Source organism: Cetorhinus maximus, chromosome 5, assembly GCF_964194155.1.
Source record: "Cetorhinus maximus chromosome 5, sCetMax3.hap1.1, whole genome shotgun sequence".
Classification (NCBI taxonomy): Eukaryota; Metazoa; Chordata; class Chondrichthyes; order Lamniformes; family Cetorhinidae; genus Cetorhinus; species Cetorhinus maximus.
This window is the reverse complement of record NC_135883.1, coordinates 114,768,570-114,780,829: the sequence shown is the minus strand read 5'-3', so window position 1 is coordinate 114,780,829 and position 12,260 is coordinate 114,768,570. Positions and strand designations below refer to the sequence as shown.

Here is a 12,260-nt window from a genome sequence, read left to right as displayed (position 1 = left end):
TTAGTGTGGAAAGAACTCCTAATGACATCCCCAATGTTGTGTATGACTGTTACAAAGCTGGAAGATGAATAATTTAATTCAATAGATTCCAGCAGCAGAAACTTTTTTTTGAGACTGATACGTGACTTTATATATTAAAAACTATTCTTTTCACCAATTTATTTTTCCTGTTGTCTTTGGTGATAGGGAAATCTGTGCAATTCAATCCACAGATTCGTTGAGGGGCAAAATCAGAAGAAATCTCAACCTGTCAGGCAGCATATGTAAAGGGGTGGGGGAGTTAACATTCCAGGTATAATCATCTGTGAGAACTGGAATATATTGCAGCTGAGAAAAAAAGACTGTTTACACAAGAAAAGTTTAAGAATGCCCTGTAAGGTGATTACGCAGAAGGATAGAAGCTGGTTAAATGACATAAGTAGTAATACCATAAGACAAAAGGAAGCATGATGAGAGAAATGAGACACACATAAGACCCAGAGAATGCATGAATTGATCAAGCGGGACAGCTTGTTGAAGAGAACTGTGAAAAATTGACAAAAACAGAGCAGGTCCCAAAGGCCCAGGTGATCATTGAGGGAAAATGGCAGAGCATCAAGAGTGCAGACCACCCTCCTAGTCAGGTACTGATGGGGGTCCCCATCCCAATACTATCTCCTCCCTCACTAACTTGTGGATAAATGACATTAACTTTGGATAGCATGTTAAGTCAATAAATTAATTGTCAGAACTAAGTTTTATGTTAAAGGTCTTTTGTTTTCTTAATGGTTTTATTTCACAATAGGAAATATTCAGTCAGACCTGTTTGAAGGAATGGGATTCAAAAACAAACACGTATTAATAAATACACTATATGGGGCCATTGCAGAATATGTTCTTAGCATTTTCACGATTTGTTGCTATCTTATAATGTATGAGGAAATGTCACATTCACTTGCATGGAGTGAATGGCCTGTTTTTGTGCTGTATATCCTATGCAGCCCAGATTGTGTCATTACAAACCCTCAGATGATGTATTTCATGTACTTGAAATTGCAAACTGCCAACATAGGGGATTCATTGTATTAATTACATTTAACATTGTAATATTTTTTGGCTTTTATTCTGAGTCGAAGATCTACTCCAAGAATTGGAACAAAGCTATAGGGCAAAACTACACACATTCATAGGCCAGTAAAATGACCTGTTATTGTTTTGTATACAAAAAGTGTGTTATGCTGTAAGTAATTAATCTTTTCACTGCATTGTGTTTGTATTTTTTAGATGGCGAGGGTAAGAAAACCATTCAACAAAAGGTAGGTGTTGACTTTTTTTCCATAGTTCATTTAATGTCCATCTGTAGCAAGACTTAAGACTAGCTCCATTTACTCCTAACTTGTTTCTAAAGAGCGGGGGAGAAAAACCTCAGTTTGGAGTCTTTCTTGAAGCTCCCCCCATCATTTTGGATTTTTTCTAATCTAACATAAAAACACACAATTTACAGTTATTACTGTGGCAAGATGGATGCCTTGCATCTGCTGTCATTATGACAATATTGTTTCAAACTTTGCTCTTTATCTTGAAGTTACTAACATCTGATTTCAGAAGGATTGCTTGTGTTAAAACAAAGCTAAGACAAATGATTGGGCTCTTTTGCTAAATTATGTTTCCATGAAAATAAATTTAAAATACATGTAAAAGGCGATCCCTCAAAGTAGTCTGTGAGCTAAGAGTTTGTGTTGTGTGTAGCCCCTTTTTTCATTTGTGAATGATTCAGTTTAAAGATACTTAGCAGCAAAGCTTTAGTCTTAAACAGGATAAAGATTCGCTTATTAGAAAAACACTGTTAAGTTACTAAGTAAAAGTGATACAGTTTCTAACTAAATACATACAAACATTAAGTGCTGGTAAGAATAAGATATACTCAAAGATGAAATTCAGTTTCAGTCATTTAAGATATCGTTACACCCCTTAGCTTGAAAGTAAATTGTTGATTGGAGTGAAGGGTTGAAGTTGAAGAGTTGTGTTCATCAGCTGTGATGGCTTCTGTAGTTACATTTTTGGAGGTTTGTCTTTTCAGGTGGACTCAGCAGGTTTTTGGGAGAGGGGTTTCCTATTCACTGATTCTGCAGTTATAGCATTTGCAGATTGCCTGGACTCTTTTGGCAGAACAGCAGTTGATTTCTTAATACCTTCCTCTTTGTCATCCCTTAGCTAAGAACCCTCTCTGATGTTGTCTCTCAGAGTTCTTCCTGGGGGTACTGCACCCTGCCCCTCAAGATGGCTTCTTACAGCCTCCTTTATACAGTTCAAAAACACAAAAAATGGCTGCTATGTTAATTTTCGCCACTTCACTTCATCACTTCACCAGGCAAAGAAGCTAATTACGTAGTTTTCCTTTGAAGTCCTTTCCTGTCTCCTGTTCCCTCAGAAATAAAAGGATTTTTCACACCTTTAAGATGATTCAATGCACATCCATGGAGTAGTCTTTGCATCTTAATGACTTTTCGTAGTCAGTTCCAGAAATATGAGTCTGTCAAGTTTTGAACAAACACAGAAAGGTGCCATGTTGTCTGTTCATACTTCCATTTTGAAAAAGGCTTTTAAACGCAATGTGAAGATTTGGAAATAGAAATGTACCTTTAAAACAGTCGTCCTTAAAATCTATAATATCGTAATTACACATTCATGACAACAGGAAGTTACTGATTAAATACTACACATATAGGATTATAGTTTCAGATTATTTTGCCCCATCAGCATATAGAAAATTATAATCCTATTTTATATCAAATAAGGAAACATTGTGACAGTTAAAAAGATCATCATATATGGTATAGATTGGATAATTTTTCATTACACATTAAGTTTAATCATTTAAAACGATTGCAGATAATTTTATAATAATGGATGATTCTCTCTCTCTTTCTCCCTCTCCCTCTCTGTATCACTTGCAATGACTTCCCACACCAACACTATTACCACTGGCGTTGCCCCAAGGATCTATCATTGGCAATCTCCTATTTCTCTTCTACATGCTGCCCTTCGGCAATATTATTCAAAAGCACAATGTTAGTTTAACATATACACTGATGACACCCAATTCTTTCTTACCACCCCTCTCTTGACTCCTTATCAGAAAGCAAGTAAACATACAGACAGACAGTAAAAGCAAATTTTATTTAGTTAACCCATTGTTACTTCTCTTCCTGGAAAACAAAAACACATACACCTTGTCCTATTCATGGGCTGACATTTTCATAATTAATCTTCTATGACAGTATCTCTCTCTATCTCTGCAAACCACCCTATACTTAATCCTACACACACTAGTTATCTGACTCTGCTTTTGTGTATCTCCACCTGTCTTCACCTGACATTTTGTGTTGGGGCCATCAGCTGGGACCTCCTTCCTAAACCTTCAAGCTCACTCCACTTTTCAAAACCCAACTTTTAGTCACTCTTCCTAGGGCAGGATTTTCCGCTTAGGCATGAAATAGCGTGCGATGACGTCGGGTGGGCGTCCCGATGTCATCGCATACTCATGCGATATTTTGGTTGGCGGCTGTGCGCGAGAGTCAGCAGCGCCCTCGCTGACAATTAAGAGGTCTATTAAGGCCCTTAATCAATTAATTAACCTGCATTTTTCGCTGCTCATCCAACATTATGGTTGGCGGGTGGGCGAATCTGCCAGGCGGCCTTTGGATTTTTGAGGAAATCTTATCCATGGGCAGGATGAGGTTTCCGTAATTAAATTTTAAAAATTAAAATTTTTGGGCAGAATTATTCAAATCTGCTTGTTAGGGTGAGTCCACTGTGTGGATTTTTTCCGGAATTTTAAAAACTTTATTCATTGGTTTAAAATACTTCAGCTCTCTGCCTTCAGGGAGCTTTCGTTGCGCGCCCCCCTGCCCCTCCTGCACTGACTTCAGTGCTCGCCCTCCGCCTGCCCCCACCCTGGTAGTGCTGAGCTTCTCAGTGCGCGTTTCACGCTGGCTGGCCGTTAATTGGCCAGCCGGTGTGAAATCGCGATTGGGGGCTGACGCATGCGGCGGGCCGTTTCCCGGCCACTCCCAGGTCCGGTCGCCGCACCCGCCCAACGACCCAAAAATCCTGCCCCTATATTTTGCCTTCCTGGCTAGGCATCCATTTTCTCTTTTATTTCCAAAAAGCCATGCCTTCTTCGACAGCACCTCCCAAATCCATGACCGCTACAAACAAATAGGACAAGGGCAATAGGCCCGTAGAAATGCCACCAGCTCCACGCCATACATTACCCTGAGTCAGAAATATATTGCCATTCCCTCATCGTCACTGGATCTAAGACCTGGAACCCCCTACCTACAGGAGTAACTTCATCACATTAATTGCAGCAGGTAAAAAAGGCAGCTCACCATTGCCCTCTCAAAGACAGTCAAGGATGGACAATAAATGCTGGCCTTACCAGTGATGCCAAAATCCCTTGAATGAATAAAAAAAAGTTAAAGTCCTCAGAGAGTTTTTGTTAGAGGCACAATATCAATTCAAGTGCTTGTTACTGATGGAAAAGCCATTGCAGCGTTCCAGATATGCTTATCTCTGGCTGAATGTTACTTTCATGGAGCTATTGGCACACTTTCTGCTCCTATTGCGTTAGCAGTGTAAGTTTTAAAGGGTACAAATGGGCATTTTTCTTTCAAAGTGGAAGTGCTGCAGATGCATAGGTTGGTGTTCTCTTTGTGGGAAGCATTATACCGAAAGTTCTTTTCCTTTCTTCCTTCAAAACATTTCTGTTTAATTAGCTTCCTTTCAGTAGCTCTTTGCTCACTTATCAGGAGTCTACAGTAGAGTGTTAGTACTGCGTGTTATACAGTTTCCTGCATGATCTAACTAAATTAATATTATCCACATTAACATCTTTGAGCATGTTCCTGCATCTAGTAAACCATAATAACAAGTCATGTAGCAGTTAATCACTACAACTTATTAGGAATTTTAAAATGGGTTGGTGGGAGCAAACAGTCAGGGCAGAATTTTGCAGTCCCCTGATGAAGAGTTTGCTAGTGAGGGGGCCTGTAAAATTCCTTGGGTGGCCTTCCAGCTGCCCTCCCACCCACCCACCCTCAACCTGTCCACAATTTTACAGGGGGCAGGTGAGGCCTAGGGTGGGTGGCCTGCCTGCCCTCTCACCAAACGAGATGTTTAAAGTGCCACACAAGTGCCAGGCAATGACCATCTCCAACAAGAGAGAATCTAACCATCTCCCCTTGATATTCAGTGGCATCACCATTGCTTAATTCCCTACCATTAACATCCTGGGGGTTACCATTAACCAGAAACTGCACTGGACCAGTCATATAAATATTGTGGCTACAAGAGCAGATCAGAGGCTGGGAATTCTGCAGAGAGTGACTCACCTCCTGACTCCCAAAGCCATCTACAAGGCACAAGTGAGGAGTGTGATAGAATACTCCACATTTGCCTGGATGAGTGCAGCTCCAACAATACTTAAGCTCGACAGCATCCAGGACAAAGCAGCCCTCTTGATTGGCACCCCATGCACCAAACTAAACATTCATTCCTTCCACCACTGGTGCACAGTAACAGCAGGGTGTACCATCTACAATATGCACTGCAGAAACTCATCAAGGCACCTTCCTAACTTGCAGCCTCTATCATCTTGAAGGACAAGGATCCAGATACATGGGAACACCACTACCTGCAAGCTCCCCTCCAAGCCACCCACCATCCTGACTAGGAAATATATCACCCCTTCATTGTCATGGGATCAAAATTCTGGAACTCCCTTCCAAGCAGCACTGTGGATGTACCTACATCACATGGATTGCACCAGTTCAAGAAAATGGTTCGAGAAGGTGGCTCACCACCATTTTCGCGAGGCTAATTAGGGATGGGCAACAAATGTTGGCTTTGCCAACAACATCCACATCCCATGAAAGAATGAAAAAAAAAGTGCCCAATTATTGGCCACTTAAGGCCACAATGTTTTGGCTGACGGGAGGAGTTCAGGAATGGGGAAAAAGCCTGGATGTTCACCCTGCTTGGGGCTTTTGTGGGAAAGGGGGACCCTCCATCACTATCCACCTTCCAGATTGGGTGCCACCCCCACCACCAGATCTTTTAAATTAAATTTAAATTTCACCAGCTGTTGTGATGGGATTTGAAACCGTGTCCCTTGAGCATTGGCCTCGGCCTCTGGATCACTAGTCCAGTGATATTACAGGTCGAGCATCCTTTATCCATAAATCTGAAAACCAAACACATCCAAAAACCGCACTTTTTTGAACCTCTTCGACCTTTAGAGTGGGAAGTCCGTGACACAAGCCGACATGACCCGATCCGACACGAGCCTTGCCGACTGCACCCGACCTTTAATATTGAATGGCACACCTTACTTTTCTAGCCATTTATTTACTTTAGACTATAGATAGCCTGGGCTTAAGCCATTGTAATGTAAGTAGGCCTAGGCCGATATGAGGTATCCGAAACCAAAATTATCTGAAATCCGAAACGCAGTCAGCCCCGAGGATTTCCGATAAAGGGCACTCGCCCTTACCGCTATGTCACTGATTTTTCCCTGTCCACACTTGGAGTACAGTGCACTGTTCTAGTCTCCCTTATTATGAAAAGGAGACAGAAGCGTTAGAAAAAGTGTGCTCGTCAGGAAAGGCGGGATAAGCTGGGGCTGTCTTCTAAGAAAGAGGAGGCTGAGAGGTGATCTGATAGAGGTTTTTAATATTATGAAAGGGTTTGATAGGATAAGTGTAAGAAAATAATTTCACTTCTGGGGAGTCCAAAATGAGAAATAATAAATATTAGCCAGTCACTAATAAATCCAACAGGAAATTCAGGCAAAAATTACTTATCCAAAGTTGTTAAGAATTGGGACATGCTGCCATAAAGAGTGGTTGATGTGAATCATCTCCAACCCCATATTGCGTGCACTGCATCCCAGTGTTGTTTACATTTTGTGGTCCCAATTGCCCTCTGTGCAGAAAGACTGCACTGAAGTTGATAGAGGCCTGAGCTTCCAGTTGTGGCAATTATTATAAAGCTACCATTAAAACTTTATATTCATTAGATGTCCTTGTCTTAAGTCAGTTATTTGTGGGTCTTGTTTGCATCCTTTGTCCATTTTGTTCCTTTGAGTTTTGGAAATAAAGTGAAATTTGTAAATTATAGACACCATAGGGATTGACATCAGCTGTCTTTTTTTGCAGGTGTCTTTATTTTCAAAATGTTCATTGTTCGTGCTGTATTAAAAATATATTAGAATGGGGAGTTCTTTTTCTGGCATCCATAGCAGCAGAAAAACCTAGCTGTGCAAGTATTCAACTCCAGAGTCAGGATGGTTGCTCTACAGCTATGGATGCTGGAGATAAGGCTCCCCATTCACAAAGCTGGCTCTTTCACCAAACCCATTAAAACCTGTTTTTGTTGTGCTTCATTCTTTGTATAATGTGTCAGTTTGCCAGAGTTGCTGATTTGTAGACATTTCATACATGCTAAGCATCTGGTGACAAAGAGACAAGAAGCCTAATGAGTCCAAAAAGGCTTACTGTTTCAGTTTGAGCATGAAAAATTTCATAGAAATTGAATTGAGGCTGCAAGGGTACATTTACACTGCAGCTACTGTGCTGAGACTAGCAGCTGTACTTCAGGCTCTTGCTAGTTCATACTATGTGACTCCTGTCTCAAACTTTTCATCTTCTTGCCCTGAAAAGTACACTGGATACATGGAGGCCAATCTGCAGAATTTTCTCTGAACATTTAGAAGTCTAAAAGTTTACAGAATGGGAGCATCTCTGCTCACATGAGCAGCCCCCCCTCCTCCATCACCACTCATACTCAGCATTTGTTAAGCCAGTTTTGACACAACACTTGATCTACACTTCATACGGTGCTAAATCTAATTGGTGTGTGGCTCAGAGACAGATTGTCGCGATGCTGTTGATTAAAATGAAATCTAAATTGACATCAGATGCTGTTTGGCAAGGCAAAATGTAAACAGATAGTGCTCAAACATTTCTCATTGGGTAGATCACTGCCAAACACTTGTGCTGTAAATGTTTTTGAGATTGAGGGTAATTTGTTAATTTGTTTATAAGGAACGCTAAACCTAAACCAAGGGCCCTGAAACATCAAACAGTACTATCGAATTTTGATATGTTAAAAAAATTGTTAAAAACAGCAGCAGCAGTGGAGTGGGCCCTCTCCTGGATACTTCTCCTATGTGGGCTTGAGGCACGAATATTAATATGGATATACTGAACAGTTTTCATTTCTCACAGAAATATTTTCATCAGTGCGCCCTCAATACTCTTCCCTTAAGATATTTTCTGCACTTTGCTCGTCTGTCACATCTGTCTCTGAACTTGGATAACTTCATCGATGCTCTGTGCCAATTCCATCCTATCTGTCAACTCTACCCTACCACAGGAGCTGTGACTTTTAACTCTTCTCCCTTGTTTTCTCCTTTTGCTACCAGATATATGTATCCTAATAATTGCTTTGTAATCCAGCCTATTTAACTTGGGCTATCTGGTGTCCATTTGTGGGTGAGTTTTGATTGCCGCTCCATTCTTTCCATGTTTTTTTCTACCCCATTTTGTTAATAAATTTTTACCTGTTCATAGGATGTGTGTCATGAAGGTGGTAGTGAGCTGCCTTTTATCCTGCAGTCCATCTGGTGTAGATATACCCATCCGATTTTGATCCAGTGACAATGAAGGAACAGTGATATATTTCTGAGTTAGGATTTGTTGCAGGTGATGATGTTCCGATGCGCCTGCTGCCCTTGCTCTAGGCGCTAGAAGGAGCAGATTTGGAAGGTGCTGTCAAAGCTGCTGTGTCAAGTTACTGCAATGCATCTTGTAGCTGGTACACACTGCTGCCATGGTATTCTGATGGTGGAGGAAGTGAATGTTTGAGATCGTGGATGGGTGACTGCCAGACAGTAGAGGTAGTGAAGAAGTCCCCTGAGTGCATAAAAGCAAAATACTGCGGATGCTGGAAATCTGAAACAAAAACAGAAAATGCTGGAAAAACTCAGCAGGTCTAACAGCATCTGTGGATAGAAGAAAAACAGAGTTAACATTTCGAGTTTGTATGACTCTTCTTTAGAGCAGTCATACGGACTCGAAACGTTAACACTGTTTTTTTTCTCCCCACAGATGCTTTAGATCTGCTGAGTTTTTCCAGCATTTCTTGTTTTTGTCCCCTGAGTGTATCTTGTTCTCAAACCAGTATTCAGTTTTGAATGCTAAAGGCAATGGTTCCTCTGGGGAGCACAGCCAAAGCTAAGTAAATAGTTTAATTGGGGAGGAAATTAGTGAACCTGTTGGGTTTTTACGACAATCAATGGTAGTTGCCATGGTCACCATTACTGATTTGGCCACCGCCAGGTTTATTAATTGCCATGGTGGGATTTGAACCTGTGTTCCCAGACCATTAGCCTGGGCCTCTGGATTACTAGTCCAGTGGCATTACTGGTATGCCACCCTGTCCCTCTGCTGCTCCTGCTTCTGCAGTGAATGAAGGTGCTCATCCCCACTGGAACCGCAATCTTTCAACTCTTAGATTCCCTTCTCTTCCCTTTCACCTTTGCTTCATGAACCCACTCCCCAAACTCCATATCTCCCCCTACCCTATTTCAGAAAACTCCTCCAACTACACTCTGTTGTGGTTCCCTGCGGGGGGTGGTCAGGTGATATCTGGACTGGGTATACTTCAGAAAGAAACTTAATCCAATGATTGGCACATGAATAATCTACCAGCATTGCCCTGGAGACTCATGCCTTATTTTGCCAGAATACCAGTCATTTTTGAGTAGTGACTGGCTTTTGAGGAATGTGGAGTTCTTCATTCAGCATCCGTGCAGCAGAGAAACCCCATTATCCTTGGGCGTGAGTTTTGCAAGCATACTGTCCCAAAAATAGAAGGGTGTCTCTGTCACTACGGATTCTGGGTAAAGAGGTCGCCATTACATAAGCCTTTTTTCCCACCTGTTACCACCTAGCTGCACATCCAGTATTCTCAGTTGCAAATGAACTTGTGATTTGAAAGCTGGCTCTAGTTCGGAATTTGTGAGTGTCCTTAAGATCTGAATGGTCTTGACAATATGGGTATGGAAAGGATGTTTCCTCTTGTGGGTGAGTCCAGAACTAGGGGGCACTATTTTAAAATTGGGTGCCGCCTTTATAGGACAGAGAGGGGGAAAAGTTTTTTTTCTCTGAGGGTGGAACTCACTGCCTCAGAAGGCAGTGGAGGCAGGGTCACTGAATATTTTTAAGGCAGAAGTAGATAGTTTCTTGTTAGGCAAGGAAATCAAAGTTTATCGGAGGTAGATGGGAATGAGGAACTCAAAACACAAACAGATCAGCCATGATCTTTTTGAATGGCAGAGCAGGTTTGAAGGGCTGAATGGCCTAATTTTCCTATTTCGTATGTTCATATGTGGTTTTAAAGGACAGTTTTTATCTCATTTAACATAAGTTATTTGGAACTATCAATAAGCATTCATATTTTGTCGGTTGCCCATTTGTACAGATTTTGCTGCATGACTTTATTAGGCTACATCTGACTACATCAACCTGACCCCAACTACCTTGGCAGACATGAATCCAGAATGGTATGTTACTTCCCTGGTGCCAAGTTAAAGATATCAATGAGCGACTGTAAAACATTAATAGCTTGTTATCTACATCGATATTAATGACATGGGTAGAAGAAGGATGAGGTCATATAGGCAGATTTTAAGGAGCTCAAAAATAAATTATAAAGTGGGGCCTCAAGGGTAGGAATATCTGGATTATTTCTGGTGCCATGTGCTAGTAAGTACAGAAAAAGACAGTGCAGATGAATGCATGACTGGAGAGCTGGTGCAGGAGGGAGGACTGTAGATTCCTGTGGCATTGGGGCGGGTACTGGAGGAAATGGGACCTGTACAAGTTGGGTGGATTGCCCTCAACAGGGCCCACACCAATATTGTGGCGGGGAGAGTTGCTAGTGTTGTCAGACGGTTTAATCGAACTTGGCAGAGGGATTGGGAACCTGAGTGTAGATTCTGAAGAGTGTGAAGCAAAGGTGGGAATGGAAAACCAGATTCTAGTAAGCAAATAAGAAGGGCAGAGACAACAAAGGGAGTTGTTCAGTGATTGATGATATATAAGCGAGCGGTCGAGTGAATAAGGCAGATGAGCTGAGGGAATAGAGTGTCACATGTAAGTATGATATCATAATTATTATTGAAACATAATTTAAAGAAGGACGGGAATGGTAGCTCAACATTCTCGGTGACAGGGTTTCCAGACTGGACAGAGAGGAGATTTTAAAAAAAAGATGAGTGGCCACAAAATTAGTTAAAGCAACAATCATAGCTGTGAGGAAGAATGATATGCTAGAAAGATCACCAAATGAGGCCGCTTGGATTGAGCTGAGGAACAAAATGGGGCAAACACACTTCTGGGAGTATACAATAGGCCTCCAGTCAGAGGCAGATAGAAAAACAAAAATGTAGGCAAAATTGCTGAGAAGTGCAGAAACAATAGGGGATTTCAACTTCCCTAATATTGACGGGAATGAATTCCATGGGAAAGCCATAGAAGACACAAAATTCTTGAAATGGTTTCAAGACGACTTTTTTTTGCTGATGTGTGGCAAGCCCAACAAGAGAAGGGGCAGTTCTAGATTTAATTTTAGGGAATGAACCTGGGCAAGTGATAGAGGTGGACAAGTTATTGGCAAGTTGGTGCCACTTAATTGCACCTTCCACCAATTTACTGCTAATTGAGATTAGACTGAAGAAGTGGTATTTGGCCAAATCAGATTTGTCATGCTTTTTGTGAACAGGACATAGCTGAGTAATTTTATACTTCGTAAGATAGATACCAGTGTCGTAGCTGTACTGGCTAGTTTGGCTAGAGACATAGCTGGTTCTGAAGTACAAGTCTTCAACACTACAGCTGGAATGGCTGCTCGTGAAACCTTTAGTGTATGCAGCACTCTGGGCATGCAATTCTTGCTTTAGTCCATAAATGCTGCATAATCTAAGCAAAATAATCAAAGTGAAATGCCATGTGGAGCTTCGGCACTTTTACAGAGAGATAACTATTGACTCACTTACGCTGGAAATGTTTTACACAAGTAGCATTAAAACACAATGTAGTTGGAGCCTGTGAATATACCTTTTGGGAAACTGACTAGGGGCCATGGTAAAAGGTTAGAAATATAATCTAACAAAATAACTGGCAAGTATGTTGGGTTATATATCACTGTCTTTG

The 12,260-nt window shown here is 41.3% G+C and overlaps 1 protein-coding gene across 3 annotated transcripts in view; it reads left to right on the top strand.

The window, feature by feature from the left end:
- The window catches only part of eif2b4 (eukaryotic translation initiation factor 2B, subunit 4 delta), a 62,866-nt gene that overhangs the window by 3,348 nt on the left and 47,258 nt on the right, over positions 1 to 12,260 (top strand). For 2 of the 3 annotated variants that reach the window (XM_078542327.1, XM_078542325.1), the window contains exon 2: positions 1,264 to 1,295. Coding sequence is in view for 2 of the 3 variants with exons in the window: in XM_078542325.1 (XP_078398451.1) it covers positions 1,264 to 1,295 (32 nt within the window). In the remaining variant the exon portion in view is untranslated. Of the gene's footprint in view, positions 1 to 1,263; positions 1,296 to 10,589; positions 10,610 to 12,260 lie in introns of those variants that run through there. The other variant, XM_078542326.1, reaches the window with a different exon arrangement.